The sequence below is a fragment of the Gorilla gorilla genome, chromosome 3 (assembly GCF_029281585.2).
Source record: "Gorilla gorilla gorilla isolate KB3781 chromosome 3, NHGRI_mGorGor1-v2.1_pri, whole genome shotgun sequence".
In the NCBI taxonomy this organism is placed as follows: domain Eukaryota; kingdom Metazoa; phylum Chordata; class Mammalia; order Primates; family Hominidae; genus Gorilla; species Gorilla gorilla.
The window spans coordinates 50,455,790-50,472,355 of record NC_073227.2 but is presented as its reverse complement, the minus strand read 5'-3'; the positions used below and the strand labels follow the sequence as shown (position 1 = coordinate 50,472,355).

The window sequence follows — 16,566 nt, the reverse complement described above, 5'->3', positions numbered from 1 at the left end:
TTCACATACCATAAAAGTTAACTCTTTTAAAGTGCACAGTTCAGTAGTTTTTTAGTATATTCACTGAATTATGCAGATGTCACCACTATCTGACGCCCGACATTCATATCATCCAATAGAGAAGCCCCATATCCATTGGCAATCACTCCCTGTTTCTCCACACCTTCCCTACCAGACCCTGGCAACTACTTACATTTTTTTTATCTCTATGGATTTACCTATTCTAGACATTTTATATAAATGGAATCATTATGTGACCGTGGTTCATCCATGTTGCAACTGGAATCAATACTTCCTTTTTATGGCTGAATAGTATTCCATGGTATAGATATGCCACATTTTTTAATCTATTCATCAGTTGATGGACCTTTAGATTGTTTCCACTTTTTGGAGCAACAGGATATGGAGGTCCAGGGTACAATTCAAGATACCCTGACCTCAGACAAGCTCTCCAAGTAAAATTTATTTTCAAAATGCAAAATTGATATAGGTTTGAAAGATAAGGTATGCCCGTCTTCTAAACTGCTATTTCAACCTTCTAAATTAGAAAAAAAGAAATTGAATATCAAAAGTCACTTAAACCAGATAGCATCCAAAACACCTTAGCAATGACAGGGTTTGAAAGGAATTCCCAAGTGACTTCATCTTCCAGAGAAGCAGTTGCTAGATCCATCATTACGTTTCTCTGGAAAGCCGCGCAGCTATCCAGCTTCAGTCAAGGCAGTTCACGGGAGTGCTGCTTATAGAGACCAAAACTAGCCAAGACTAGGGAACACTTGCTTTCTTTTTTTAAGGGGTGAATTGACGTTTAGCATAAACTACTTTATGGTTTTGATGTTGAGGGATTTGTAGTTGTTGTTTCGCCTTGTTTTCATTTTTAAATAAGGAATGTTTTAGTGGGGAAGGTTCTTTTGTTTTTTGATTTCTGAAAGGATGGGAATACTGAAGAACTTTACACATGCTATGTAATATATAGCTACATATTCATTTATTCCTTTGCCTCAGCAGTTCTGAAAGAGTAGTCTGTAGACCCTGGGAATACCCAAGACCCTTTTGTCATCCACAAACAGTGGTACCACTGTGCTAGTAGTCATTATATTCTTCACCGTCATGCACTAGGTTTCATTTAAGAATGCGCATGAAGACACCATAAAACTAATGCTTTTATTAAAACTTGAACCATCTTAATAATATTTTGTATTTGACAAAATGGGAAGTATTAACATACGTATAAAGCAGTTCTGCATACCAAAGTGCAGTGATTGTCTCAAGGAATGGTGCCTTCTGGATTGAACCAGAGACTGCAGAATCATGCGGGTAAAAGATCCATTCAAAGTGCAAAGTAGGCTGGGCATGGTGGCTCACACCTGTAATTCCAGCACTTTGGGAGCCCAATGCAGGTGGATCACATGAGGTCAGGAGTTCGAGACCAGCCTGGCCAACATGGCAAAACTCCGTCTCTACTAAGAATACAAAAATTAGCCAAGTGTGGTGGCGCATGCCTGTGGTCCCAGCTACTCAGGAGGCTGAGGCAGGAAAATCGCTTGAACCTAGGAGGTGGAGGTTGCAGTGAGCCAAGATCATGCCACTGCACTCCAGCCTGGGCGACAGAGCAAGACTCCATCTCAAAAAAAAAAAAAAAACACAAAGTACAAAGTAGACTGATGGATTTTAATGCAATAAAGTACAGAAAGTTCATTGATATAGTTTCAGATTCCACACTGGCAACCAACCTTTAAGAAACTACCTCTACCACTTTGAGAAACTACTTGTTGGCCAGGCTTAGTAGCTCACACCTGTAATCCCAGCACTTCGGGAGCCCAAGGTGGGTGGACAACTTGAGGTCAGGAGTTCGAGACCAGCCTGGCCAACCTGGTGAAACCCCGTCTCTACTAAAAATACAAAAATTAGCTGGGCATGGTGACGTGTGCCTGTAACCCCAACTACTCAGGAGGCTGAAGCAGGAGAATTGCTTGAACCCAGGAGGTGGAGGTTGCAGTGAGCTGAGGTCATATCACTGCACTCCAGCCTGGACAACAGAGTGAGACTCCATCTCAAAAAAAAAAAAAAAGAAGAGAAAAGAAAGAGAAGGAGGGAGGGAGGCTCCTTGTTGAGTTTTGATGTAGTATCAAAGACTATCCACAATTATTGGAAAAGATTATTAAAATACTCTTCTTTGTAACTCCATATCACTGTGCAGCTGGATTTCCTTTTATATTTCAACCAAAACGTGAGAATCCAGCTGCTTTCTATTAAGCCAGAAATAAGAGATTGTGAAAACCCAAACAATACCATTTTTCTCACTTGTTTTTTTGTTTGCTTTGGAAAATACTTTTCAGAAAACCTGTCATTTATATTACCATGTGTTAGGTTTTATATTTATGATAATCAATACATAATTTTAAATTTTCTGTTTTAATTTCTAATTTGGTAAATATTGATAGACATAAACCACATAAAAACTTTTTGAGACCCTCAATAATTTTTTAGTGTAAAGAGATCCATAGACCAGGAAGTATGAGAATGAGTGATTTACCCAAATTATTCAAATGCTGAACATGCCTTGCCCTGATACTGCTTGGTGATTTACATACAGAACTTCATTGCCACTTCAAAACCCCCTCAGGTTAAATAGCTTCACTCCTTTTAGCTAAACAGAGTTCCACAGGGATTGATTATAAATAACCCAAAATGACACAACTGTTAATAGTAATAGAACTAAACTTCAGTGTCTCCAAAGCTCACCAGTACCACTCTCTGTGTTTCATCCCATACTTTATTCTAATATAGTTTGCCCTTACATATTTGACTCTGAATAAACATTGAATATGTGCATGCATCATTGTATTATATATACCGTGGATTTTTAATTTTTCAATGGTATCAATGATTTAATTATTCAGCTCTTGCTTATTTTCACTTGATTTTATCGGTATTAGAAATTTTTGTGCATCAGCTACCACTTCCTTCGTCTAAAGCCACATTTGAAGGCGGCCAGGTGCAGTGGCTCACTCTTGTAATCCCAGCACTTTGGGAGGCCAAAGCCAGCAGATCACTTGAGGCCAGGAGTTCGAGACCAGCCTGGTCAACATGGTGAAACCCCGTCTCTACTAAAAATAACAAAATTAGCTGGGCATGGGGGCGCACACCTATAATCCCAGCTACTCCGGAGGCTGAGGCACGATAATTACTAGAACCCGGGAGCGGAGGTTGCAGTGAGCCGAGATCACGCCACTGCACTCCAACCTGGATGACAAAGTAAGACCGTCTAAAAAAAATAAATAAATAGAAATAAAGCCACGTTTGTTAGTCATTGCTAAAATAACAAAATACTTTGAAATATGCCCCTATACTCAGCCAGACCCTCAAAGAGCCACATGCCTGAAACCACACTGGTGTTCCTTGGCCCTCTGTGAGTTGCTTTTATGAATCCCTTTTGGCCCAATGCCAACAACTTTATTGAGAGATAGCAAGAAGATTCCCTATGACTCTCATCCATATTGTTAACAGAGTTCTTTATTACGATCCAGAATGCCCTTTCCTGCTTTGCTTGAACAATTTGTTGGATTTTTTTTTTTAATCTTGTGGACTCTGAAAATTCGTTAACAAGTCAGATTTCCTTCTTCAATGTTGTCTTTTGTGGCCTATCTTTACAGCAGCTTTGTTAGCACTCAAGAGTGTTTGGGGTTTTTTTTTTTTTTTAATCTCATTTCTGGTTCCATTGTGTATCCCTTGATTTCACTTCCTTTGTTCAAACTTTCTGAATATCTTTGAAAAGATTCTGAAAGAATCTCATTTTCCTTTCTAATAGGCCTCTCCTTTTTGTACAGGTACTGCATTTGGAAATGGGAAAACCTCGGATTATCTGCTACTGGGAAACTTTGTGTACACTGTGAGTGCGGGATGTTGGTCTCGTGTGCATGTAAAATCAAAACCTTTCATCTGTCCTCATTTTATTTTTAAATTTAAACGTGATATGAGTGTTTCTGGATTTAAGGGTTGTTTACGGTTCCCTTTAAAAATTAAATAAGACCCAGGGCTTATAATGGGGTCTGATTGCATTTTTATCAAATAATGAAATAAAATAACTGAATGATAGGAAATCAGTACCGTTAAGTAGCAGAAGGAATGAGGTTTTGACAAATCTGGGGGGTCTCCTTTCTCTTGGCATCAACCCACCAAAGTAGTAAAAGACAAGCAAAAGTATGTTTGCAGGGGCTGGTGGCTCCTTCTCATACGATATGAATGCGAAAGCAGAGCAGTGGGTAGAAATAAATCAGAGTGTATGTCATGGATGTCTCCTGGGGACACTTTACAGTATCCAGGTCTCAGGAGAGTATTTTTCTTTAATTTATTTCAAACTATATCTCTTCTCTTTTTTTTTTTTTTTTTTTTTTTGAGAGGGCGTTTCACTCTTGTCGCCCAGGCTGGAGTGCAGTGGCACGACCTTGGCTCACTGCAGCCTCTGCCTCCCGGGTTCATGTGATTCTCCTGCCTCAGCCTCCTGAGTAGCTGGAATTAACAGGCGTGTGCCATCAAGCCCAGCTAATTTTTGTATTTTTAGTAGAGACAAGGTTTCACCATGTTGGCCAGGCTGGTCTCAAACTCCTGACCTCAGGTGATCCACCCACCTCAGCCTCCTAAAGTGCTGGGATTACAGGCATGAGCCACCACACCTGGCCTATATCTCTTCTTTTAGAATGTTTGGATCACATAAATTAATTTTTGCATTTAGCAAGTTTTATTTTAACAAATAACCTAAATTGCCATTAGCTATCCTGCTGAGAAAGCTCAACCGTTCTTACCGTAACCTGACTTTACAACCCCACTGGGAAGTGTCTTATCACATGCTGTGTGCAAACCCTTAATGTGCCTTAAAGTAGAACTGGGCACTTCAAGCATTTATTGATCAAGTGCTAGCAAACGTCACTTCCATCACCACAACTATCAAAGGTGCCTAGGGTTTCCTTGACGACTAACAATATTTAAGATTGTATTATTATAAATAAATAATATTCCATGTTAATCACTGTTCTGAGTATTTTAGAGTTGTACTCTCAAGAAAAGAAAAAAAAAATCTCTGTAAGATTGGTAAGCTTTATCAGTCCCAGTTTACAAGTATAGGAGTCGAGACACAGAGAGGTGAAGTAACTTGCTTTGTTCATTAACCACAATAGCTAAGTGATAACGTCTTGGGCACAGATAGTCTGACTCCATGGCAAGTACACCTCATAATTATGTTACACTGTGGAAAACACAGAGCAATTAATCCAACCCCAGTTTCCTTTTTCAGAATGACTAGCGTAAGCCCCAGCGATGGGTGCATATATCATGGAGAAATGTCTCGTGTCCTACTCAGCAAGGTTTTAAGTAAAGTTCCAGAGTAAGCATTTAGATTTCTAAATGTCTGGTTATTTTATTCATTAAAATTTGTCTTTAAAATTCAGAAAGTTGGACTTTTAATATGAAAGGAGATTTAAAATAAAGGTAAAGTAAGCTTGAAAACTCAAATTAACCCAGGCATGTGCTATTGCTCTTCATGAATTGTACAAAAAGCAGAAAACACATACAGAGGAGCTCGTGGATGGAGGGTCAGGCTGTACGGGTGAGGGAGAGGCAAGGAAGCCAGAAGTGCAGTGCTGCCCTGGGCACCTCTGACCTATCACAGGCCCGTCGGCTGCCCAGCTAATTTACCTGTCTCTTTGCTGGTTGGATATACAAAGCAAGCAGCAGTCTCCTAGTCCCATAGTTACATTCAGAGATCTCTGTTCTTTATAAATCCTTCAGTCATTTGAAGAACTTTCATGTTTATGAGGTAAAGTAACATTTTCCCCTTCTGTTTTAGTTTGTGGTGATAACTGTGTGTTTGAAAGCTGGATTGGAGACATCATATTGGACATGGGTAAGAAAATATCTAACCACAACCAAGAAATGTCACATTTACTTGTGCATTATCTCCAGTCTTGGTGGTAGTCTTCACTCTAACTTGATATGTCCCAGGTTAATATGTCCTAGTCCACAGGTTTTCAATTGTGGGGTGTCAGGGGTAGGGGAAGGAGAACTGGAGGTTTTAGTTGGGAAATACTGAGTTAAACAAACTTAAACAAGTGCATTACTACAGGACTTCTCAGAGCCTTTAAAGTATTGTCATATATTATGAGTATCCCAGGAAGTGGTGAGACTTTAAACTTATGGATTACAAGTCTTTTCTTAGAGGTGTCACTGGACTGGTGTTCTGCAGCAAACCCATTGGAAAGTGATTCTGAAGACTGAAAATATTAAAGATTTGTCCTCAGACATTGATAAATACCCAGTCTTGTTCCATTTTAGATATGTTAGTTTTGCGGTGTACCCCCGTCCCGTAGAGACCCCGGAAACAAAAAGAAATTAAAGTTTCATGTCCCTGGGAAAGATTGCCACAAGGCATTTGGATTTAACAGCCATCAGCATACATATAATATTCTCACAAGGGTCTGACATATTTTGGTGAGAGCATGCAGACCAAGAGTAAGGCAGGCTTCCAAATGTTCAGGGATAAAAAAGGTAAGCGTAAGAGGAGAAAACTACCAAAAAAGCTAGAGGAGGAACAGTTCTAAATTCCAGTACCACAAACATTGCAACTGTTGTAGAAGAGATTAGCACTCAAAGATCCAATTAAAAAACCCACACAATTAGGTAGAAACTCCTATAGATAATATTTTTATGGATATAATAAAAAGTTAATAAGGGAATTTGAGAGAGTTTCATTAGTATTTGTGTACTCGGTCTACATAAAACTTTTTTGACTCAGATTTCCTTGCTCTACAGTTCAGCCACATAGCGATATGGGGGAGCATCGCACTCTGGGTGGTGTTTTTTGGAATCTACTCATCTCTGTGGCCTGCCATTCCGATGGCCCCTGATATGTCAGGAGAGGTAATGTGTGCTAATAACTCACAATCCAACAAAACCTTAAAAACTGGTATTTTTTAGCAAACCTTAATCATTTAGCATAATTTTCCATCTTGTTGGTTTATATTAAAATAGGATTTGACCATTTAAAAGCTGTTTTTAAATTCCATAGTTTTGAGTGATTAATCTTGAGAGAATATTTTAAACTTGAACATTTTACTTAAATCTGACTTATCCTTTCATAAACATAGCCAAGACAATAAAATATGGTTGTCGGGAGCTTGAATCTCGTTAAGAATATCCATATAGAAGATGCCATTTTAAAATTACACCATAAAGCCACAAATACATTTTGATTAAAGATTTGGGGAAATGGTGAGTTTCTGTCTTGGGACAGTCTATCATTTCTTCTGTTATCTCTTATTCCAGAGAAAAATCTGCTGTCACTAGATTAAATGCACTTTTTGAGTTGTCCTAATGACATCAGTTTGGTTTTCATTTTGAAAGAATTAGGGCATCTGACATTTCAGCCTTATCATAGTCCATTTTCAATTCTGTCTTTCAGTTTCTTGTTACATGGGTAGGAATTGAGTTATTAGGTGTTCATGGGGGAGTGTCAAAAGATCTCCTTTCCTTCTGAAGAGATTCCAGCAGTAGGAGGGTTTATGATTTCAATTGCAGGAAATTTGACATAAAATGTATAAAAGTAAATGTGGAAAACATTTTGGGATTTCCTGTGACCTCACAGTAACTTGCAAATCAAGGTAATGTGAGCTCCGTGACAGTACATTGTTTTACCGCAGTCCCAGGAACCCTTTCCAGTGGTTTTCATGTATTTGTTGCCCCTAAGTACCGCCTGAGTACCTTTCACTTTTGACAGTCTGGTTTATAGATCATTTTCATGAAATTTTATCTGACAGCATCCTGCTTTTTATAAATTAGCAGAATGCAGACACATTTTTAAAATTTTGTGGTTAAATTTATTAGAGAGAGGCATTATATACTATTACAGCAAAACCAGACATATCAAGGAGTATATACTTCCTTCTACAAAAAGTGAAGGCTTCTTTTGAAACATATATTGTGAAAACTAGAAATTTTAACACCATGTATTCTAAGCAGAACAGGGAGAATGCTGTGAGTGGGTCTCCTCTTTACCTTGGTTTCTGAGTCCTTTTCCTGAAATAAAGGAATACAACTGAAGGAAGAAAAGTATGTGCGTGTGTGTGTATCTGATTATGACATTTGGAAAATTTAATTCTATTCTTTGTTTTTATTTGATGTGCTCTGTCTCATTGGACCTGCCTTTCCCTTAGGTCGATTTTAACTTGATATCTTTTTCATTAGACATAAGTCTTTGCCTTCCTTTATCTCATTTCTTAATGTTTATTTTATTTTCAAAATGAATAACACAAAAGATTTGAGACCCAGATGGTTTAAGCAAGTGTGGCCAATAGGTTTGATGACAAGAACTGAGGTTTTGACCACCTACTTCTAGGACAAGTGTGAAGTTTGACTGGCTTTTTGCCAACCAAATATAATTCTACCCTTGCCTGTAGAATTCCCAGTATTACCCAAACACAAAACTTAATATCGTCTCTTGAGACTTATGGTGATGCTGTGTTTAATTCAAAGTGAAATGAATGTCAGTACTCCATCACATTTCTGTTCACTTCATATACAGTGGGAAGTGCTAACAGAGGTTCTTTTCTTGTTGTTTTATTACTACTGCTACTCTGAATATAGTGTTTAAATAGCTGGTGCTCCACTGAAAATATGAAAATGGATTAATTCAGCTGTAGGGTAGGCTTGACTAGCACGTCCAAAATGTCTGTTTTCTTTATTCAAACAAAAGAAGAATACTTTAAGTTTATGTAGCACTTTAGTGCTCCCAAAGCATTTTGGTGTGGGTATGGATGTGGGTGTGGTGGAATGTGGGTGTGTGTGCGTGTAAATGAGCCTCACAATAATGCCAATGTAAGGATATAGTGAGAATGCCACTCAGATTCTCCGAGGTAAATCATCTCCATTTACTGTTTCTTGGGCATTAGGCTAATAAGTCCCAAAAAATGTTGTAGCTGTATTCAATTTCTAACATTTTTATTATAGATATAGAATCACTAGTTATGTTACATTACAACTCAGTTAATTTCAACAAGAAGTGACTACTCTTAGGTCTATATTTTTCTAATCTTAAAATTCTTATCTCAATCAAGAATATAGCCAAATATATACATATATATACATACATATATAAATGTGAAAGATTCATGTATGTGCCAATATTTATATCTGTAGGCATATACATAATTGGCCAACTATCTTAAAGCTTATTCAACTGTTAACTTTCATAGCAATATATTATTGTAATGTATTGTACATTACATATATTATCTATTGCATATAGTAATATATTGTAAGTAATGCCAGCATAAGTTAAATGTTAGCATCTGCTGCCTTGACATGTTTATGATATCCACGTAATGAAACACGGCCCAGAGCAGCCCCCAGAACTTGAGGCCGTTCTGCAGGATTCCTGATGCAGGGTGTAGGTAATTTCTGTCACCACCACTAACAGGGTCATGAGTATCTAATCCAAAGACCATATCCCCAGGATCCCAGTCCTTTCCTGTGTTGATTTGGCAGCAATTCCTTCCACACTAAATAATTAACTAATTATGTACCTAAGAGTGTTTTGGTTGCCCAAAAGCTTACTAAGGGTCTCCAGGATGGTACCTTGTAGAGGTGGAGCAGACAGAGAATAGCAGCCCTGTTCTGCTCTGTGCTGGTTCAGGAGGTATTTTGGAGAGTGAGACACTGTGTGGTTCTAAAGGGGCATTGACTGAATAGAGGAGCTCTATAAAAAGGCAACCAAGATCTGGGAAGAATAACACCAATAATACCTCATGAATATTGAACGCTTACTTTATCCCAGGTAGTTCTGTAAGGACTATATATATATATATTTTTTCAATCAATCAATCCAACAGCTATTGAGATTCTTCTGTGTGTCTGACGCTATTCTAGGCACTGTGGATTCAGTCCTGAATGAAACAGACAGAAACCCATGCCCTCCCACAGCTCACTTTTCTAGTGCAAGGGGGCAGACCATAAATACAATGAGTAATGAAATATGGAAATATTTAAGTGCCTAGAGAAAAGTACAGCAGGTAAGGGGAACCAAGAGCCATATTTTCAGTTGTGTTTCCCATAGAGCCTTGTGGCATTTACTCATAGTCAGATTAAAAAAAAAAAAAAAAAAAAAACTGGAGAAGCTTGAGAGGGAAGTGTCATGACCTGATTTATATTTTCGCTGTAGGACTCTGACTGTTGTATTGCAAGCCGCTTAGGAGGCTATTCCAGTAAAGCAGGTGAGAGATCATGGTGTGTGGGGCCAGGAGGGCAGCAGTGGTAAGAAGTGGTTGGATTCTGAATACAGTTTGAGGGCAGAGCCAATAGGATTGATGGACAGGTTGGATGTGAGGAGACAGGAGAAGTCAGGGCAGACTCCGTTGTGTTTGCCATGAACATCAGGAGAGAGTGCTTGTCGGTAACTCACATGATCCTCACACCAAATGGGTTGCCATGATCACCACTTTACAGATGTGGAAATTGAGGCACAGAGAAGTTAGGAACCTTATCTGACATCACTATCTGACTCATAGTGGCAGAGATAAGGTTTCAACTTCGATGTCTGATCCCCAGGTCTGCTACCTTAAACGTTGCCCTGTGCTCCTTCTCTGATAATAGTTGCTAAGAGGAATGCGTGGTATTTGATCTGGAAATTAGAAGTCTGAAGGGACCCTCAGTCCTCGCAGGTATTTCAGGGATTTGTAAAGGAAAGGAAATCTCTGTATTCTGTTTTACTGGCAGCACTACCTCCTCCATGTTCTTCTCTCTGCCGTTTCCTCTCTATAGACATTGCAGCGGTCTTGTTCTTCCTCAGTCCTTCTTCCACATCAGTGCCACAGTAACCGTTTCAGAATGCTTAAACTCCTTCTCGAGCGACGACTGTGTCTTCATTTCTTTCCTCATTCACTCAGACCTAGTGGTGCGGGGCCCCTAGTGCCCCATAAATGAGTGTTAAGTGATTGGCAAATAACATTTTTTGCTTGCTTCCGTGTTTTAGACAAACAAATGAGAAACAGTGAAATAGAGGTTATAGAGAAGCAGCTTTCAGCTCACATAAGTACATCTTTCCAACATCTTATGATTTCCAACACATGAAGATTTTCAGCAGCAGAACAGGATGCTGGCCTTATTTAACTAATCCTTCCCAGGCCAGGCAGATGAGCTCCCAGCCACCGTGATACTTAAGCAGCACTACATTCTATGCCTCTGAGCTTGTCTTCCAATTCCTAAGAGATTCTCTTGTATGCCTCTGTTTACTGCGTCCACTTCAGAGAACTATCTTAAAAGGGCACAGATTTGCTCTAGTTAACAGGATCTGAGGGTGCAAATTATACAAACTCAGCAACTTACAGGTACAGGTCTCATGCTTCTATATTCAGCTTCATGCAGATTCACACATAAATCAGGACTTTATAGTCATTTCCAACTTACATTCTTGGGTCATCTTTGCAGCAAAGACAGAGCCATTTCTCTCAATGTGTTGAAAGAAAATCCTTGCTCCCTAAGTTGGGGAGGGAAGGGAACCAACATTTATTGTGTACCTACTGAGTTCTCCAGGTGCTATGTTTAATGCCAGATACTCCTTGTTTTCGCTAAACTCATGTTCCAAATCTGTGTAGTAAGCAAAGAAATAGCCAGTGACCCAGAGAATTTAACCCAGGTCATTCTTTTCAATCCCATTGGTTTCTGCTAGCATCCTGAGGAATTCAGTACCTTCTTTTTGGGGCCCATTGCTGTTCCTTACTCTCAGGTGATAACTCTTTTTGTCTTGTAGCCATCCTCCTTGCATTCAGTCCATCTGCCATTTCCCCACTTTTCCCAGGGCCCTGAACAATTTCTATAAGCTAGCCAGATATGAAAGTGCTCTCGTCTCTTTAAAAAAGTGCCCAGAGTTATAATCCCCTCTTCTCAACACCCACCTGACTCCCTCAACCCTATTTAGAGAAATTCCATCTCACTTCATATCCTAGCCTCTTGCCTTTTCTTAACAGCAATATTGGCATAAATGATACCCATTTTGTTAAAAAAAATTTAAAAAAACTATTAAATAGAAAACCCAGTCATCCTACATCATCAGAAAACGAATGGTTGCCATTCAGCTATAGTAGGGCCCCATTGATGAAGGGCCAGTCACTGTTAGAGGCACTTTTCATGTAGTCACTCATTTAATGTTCACAGCCACACTGTGAGGTAAATCCTTTTAGACATTTCACAGACACAAAGTGAAGACACACTTTCTGAAGGTCAAACAGCTCCAGAGTATCTGAACTACAGTGTGAACCCAGCCTGATTCTGTCCCCTGATGCACCGTGCACACTCCTGTCTGTTCCTTTTCCATTTCTTCTCTCATCTTTTCTTTCCCCTTCCCTGTGGCTTTTCTCCCAGACTTATCAACTTTAATTTAATGCCCTTCTAGCATCAGTGCCACCCATCGAAGTACTTAGTTCCATCTGGTTGATGAACTGACCAGTCATCATGTGCATATAATATTTCCATCTTCAGCTGTCCTTAGCTGCCTTTGTCTCTGCCCAGAAGTTCTTTTCAGAGCATCAAATAGCTTTTCTCCTTTTGCTTCCACTCATTCTGCATGCCTGAAGTGACCAGAAAGCTATTCCTCAAATATCTCAGAGTTTAGTGCAGACTTCGGTTACTGTAGACCCAGCCAAGAGTTGGTTGTTCTCAGTTGGTGGGCAGGGTGTTCTCATTTGGAAAACATTCCCACCTATAGTTTTGCACTTTGTTTCCACTACAGTAATTCTACATCTCTACCCATGATAATGATTCAAATGATAATGATTAACAAGTGTCCCACAACCATAAATTATTGAAATATTTAACTGTTCAAAAGGAATTACGATATCAGGGGTTAGGGGCAGTGGGGGTAAGGTAGACAATTGGAAAATGCAACAATAAGAAATCATTTAGGAAAGGAAAAAGAAACTAGTGTGACGAACTTGGCTGTCACTTTAAATAAGTTGCTGTCTTCCTCTCCTCTCACAAATATGGTTGTGATTTAAGAGGAGAACTTTTTTTCGGACCTGACTTGTATTTTTTCACACCAGTACAACAATTTATGGGGCAAGGCAGGCCCTGGGGAAAAGTGCTATGTTATATAAACATATGTTGGCCTGCTTTTCCAACTGGTCTAAATGATGTTACTGAGTATTTTTTGAATTTCTAGGAGAAAATAGTTTAGCCAATGATTAATAAACCAGATTAAAAAATAAAAAACAAGCTACAGCAGGGATCATTTCATATCAGGATTAATAACAGAAGCTTAGTATCAGCAAAACTTTTAAATTTATTGTGGCATTGCAGACAGGCACTGTAAAGTCCTCCCGAGCACCATCTGTTTCTGCTCTCCCTGGCCTAAGGGATCTATAAAACTACTGAAGGAAATTGAAGTTAAGGAACGAGCATGTGTTTTACAGAATTTCAGATCTCTTGATTGAGGTTTGTAAAGGCTTTCTGAAAAACAATAAAAATCTTTGTTGAACCCTTTGGTGTCACCCCTGTAGGAAAGGTATTAATAAACTACATTAGTGATATGATTTTCCTAAATTGTGCTGTTGCCTATTTTATCCAACGTAATAAATTACTTTTCATATGAGGAATTTCCTGGTTAAAATAGTCTTTATTCATCTATCAGCTTTTAATTACCTCCGTAGCATGTGGTAATTTATTGGTCTTAAGACCAACCCTTGTTGATGAGGTGGGGCAGTGTTATGATATGATGGAGTTTCATCTGAGATTACTGTGTTTAGCCAAGTAGCCTGGAGGAAACAACTATGCAAAATTCTGTCACATATTCTTCAATGAGCCAATGACTGTGAGTCCATCCAGTAAAACCTGCCATTGGTCACAGTCGTCATGCCCCCAACAGTAAATGAAACAGGCAGACCTTCATTCACTGTTCTAAAGGCAGCTGGCCAAGAGCCACTTCCAAGCCCATTTTGTAAAGAGAAGTATATATGGAAATGCTGAGAGGAAAAGGGAGATATGGGTATGACAAACGTAATCGTGAATCAGGACCTCTGAACATCTGCATGCACTTTACAGTGAGAGCTCTCCTTAGAGCCATTACGAGAACCAGCATTGTGTTTTGTAACCACAGCACCTTTGCCTGCAATACACGGCAAGTGTAGATTGAGCGTCTAATGTGTGCTAGGGCCTGTGTTAGGCACTGGAGGATGCAAGGATGAATGGAATTGGCCTTGTCCTTAAGGATCCCTTTGTTTAATGGTGGGGCATTGATGTCATAAACGAGAGAGAGGCCATGGTGTACCCGTATGCTACAGTGATGAGCAACGTATGAAAGCTGAACGAAGCCTGCTCCTGGTACGGCACAGCTTTAACTATTCAGCCCTAGAGTCAATTCATTGTCGCATTCATTCGTTCCATAAATATGTGTTGAGGACTTAATTGGTGCCAGGCACTGTTCCTCAATACCAGGTTAATTGGGCAGGATCCCCATTGCCTAATTGAGGGGGCCAGGGAATGGGAAGGAGAAACAGGTACTAAACCAGTTAACAAATGACTAAATGAAGAATAAGTAAAGATAATTTGACAAAGTGATAAGTGATGGGAGAAACACTGAACAGATATGATAGGGGACAGGATTATAATGGGTGTTCCAGGAAGGTCTTTCTGAAGTTGGGACAGTTAAGCTGAAACTCACATGATGCAGGAATACCTGTCATATGAAGAAGAGCATTTCACGCTCAAGGAATAGCAGGTGCCCATTCTCCAAGGTGGCAACGGGATTTTCCATCCAAACACAAGGCCTGTGACTGCAGCAGAGAGAGCTGGAGAGAGCACTGTGAGGTGGGGTCAGTGAGGTGGGCAGAGGGCAGACTGCCCCTCTGCCCTCCAGGCCCAGCATTCTAGTTTGGGAACCACCACAGTTTTTGTTTGAATGACAGGCCAGAAATACTCATGAAAGAAAGCATGAAAGTCGTTGTGCCATCTGTTTTAATAAAGCTCATAACTGGAGATAATTCTTTTTTTTTTTTTTTTTTTTTTTTTTTGAGATGAAGTCTCGCTCTTGTCCCCCAGGCTGGAGTACAATGGCGTGATCTCAACTCACTGCAACCTCCACTTCCTGGGTTCAAGCTATTGTCCTGCCTCAGCCTCCTGAGTAGCTGGGATTACAGGTGCCCGCCACCACGCCCAGCCAATGTTTGTATTTTTAGTAGAGATGGGTTTTTGCTGTGTTGGCCAGGCTGGTCTCGAACTCCTGACCTCAGGTGATCCACCCATCTTGGCCTCCCAAAGTGCTGGGATTACAGGCGTGAGCCACCACGCCCAGCCAACTGGACATAATTCTTGCATTCCATCATATGGTAAGGTAAAGGGATCGTCAATGACTGGTGTTAAGCTGCTTTGTTCAAAGTTGTCACTTAAGCTCCCTAGCATGCATCATCCAAAGCAAGTTACTTTATGGCATATTTTTCAGCATTTAAAAAAGTAACTGGATTAAACAGATAAAAACGTATTTATCTTCCATGTAATAGAAGTCAGTTGGGAAACAGGCAGTCCAGGACTGGTATGGAATCTGCACAGTCGTCAGAGACTAGGTTGCCTTTAACTTACTGTACTGCCAACCTTAGTGTACTTCCTCAGTCTAGAATGGCTGCCTGAGCTCTAGCCATTTTACCAACCTTCCAGCTAGCAAGAGAGGGAAGAAGGAGTAACCCTTTCTATTTGAGGCTCCTTCTTAGACATTACCAATATGTTTCTACTTAGATCTCATTGACCAAAAGCTAATCATATAGCCAAAGTAGCTGCAACAAGAGAGCCAGAGGGATGTAGCATTTGAGCTGGAGGGAAAGGTGTCCAGCCAAGGACCAAAGTGATTGCATCTAAAGAAGATAAAGGAGATAGATTTGATAGAATGAAGGGCAACTAAAAGTCTCAGCCATGTAAGTCAGTTTTTCTATGTAAGCCATATAACAGCTGTTTTTCTTTAGCTAAGTGCTTTTTGAAGTTTTGAGGTTTTTAAAAATCATTTTCTACAGTCTTGAAATGCAGGTTATTGTGTTTTACAGACTGACTTACTTGTAATCAAACAACTGATGCTTTATGAGATAGCTTTTTAAAGATTTTTTTAAAAAGCTAAAATGCAGAACCATCACAAAATTATAAAAATCTGTAAGAATGGTGTAACAAGTAAATATATTGAACACTGAGATATCATACCCTGTCTCATACAACTTACTTAATAACTTCATAGCATTTTAAAATTTTGTTTCTCCTAATGAAAAAAATTTTTTTTACTAATACTGTCCTCATTTTTCTGTGACTTTTAAGTTTTTAAATAGGACAATAATGAAGATTAAAATAAAATGAATTATGTTTTTAATTATCTTCACTATTCTGGGAACTATATTCCTAGAGAATAGTTTCAGAACTGCACATTTTCTAGTGCTTTTGATGCCTTTTTAGAAAGACTATTTTCTTTTGCATGTTTAGTTCTCAGTATGCATTGATAAATAGTCAAAAATTTTTTTATAAAAATTAACTTCTAGTTTATCCAGGTCCCAA

The 16,566-nt window shown here is 39.3% G+C and overlaps 1 protein-coding gene across 5 annotated transcripts in view; it reads left to right on the top strand.

The window, feature by feature from the left end:
* Positions 1-16,566, top strand: part of ATP8A1 (ATPase phospholipid transporting 8A1) — a 247,709-nt gene that overhangs the window by 205,584 nt on the left and 25,559 nt on the right. For all 5 annotated transcript variants that reach the window (XM_019025804.4, XM_055384700.2, XM_019025805.4 and 2 more), the window contains 3 exons: positions 3,831-3,892; positions 5,846-5,902; positions 6,808-6,915. In XM_019025804.4, coding sequence (XP_018881349.2) covers positions 3,831-3,892; positions 5,846-5,902; positions 6,808-6,915 — 227 coding nt within the window. The remainder of the gene's footprint in view (positions 1-3,830; positions 3,893-5,845; positions 5,903-6,807; positions 6,916-16,566) is intronic.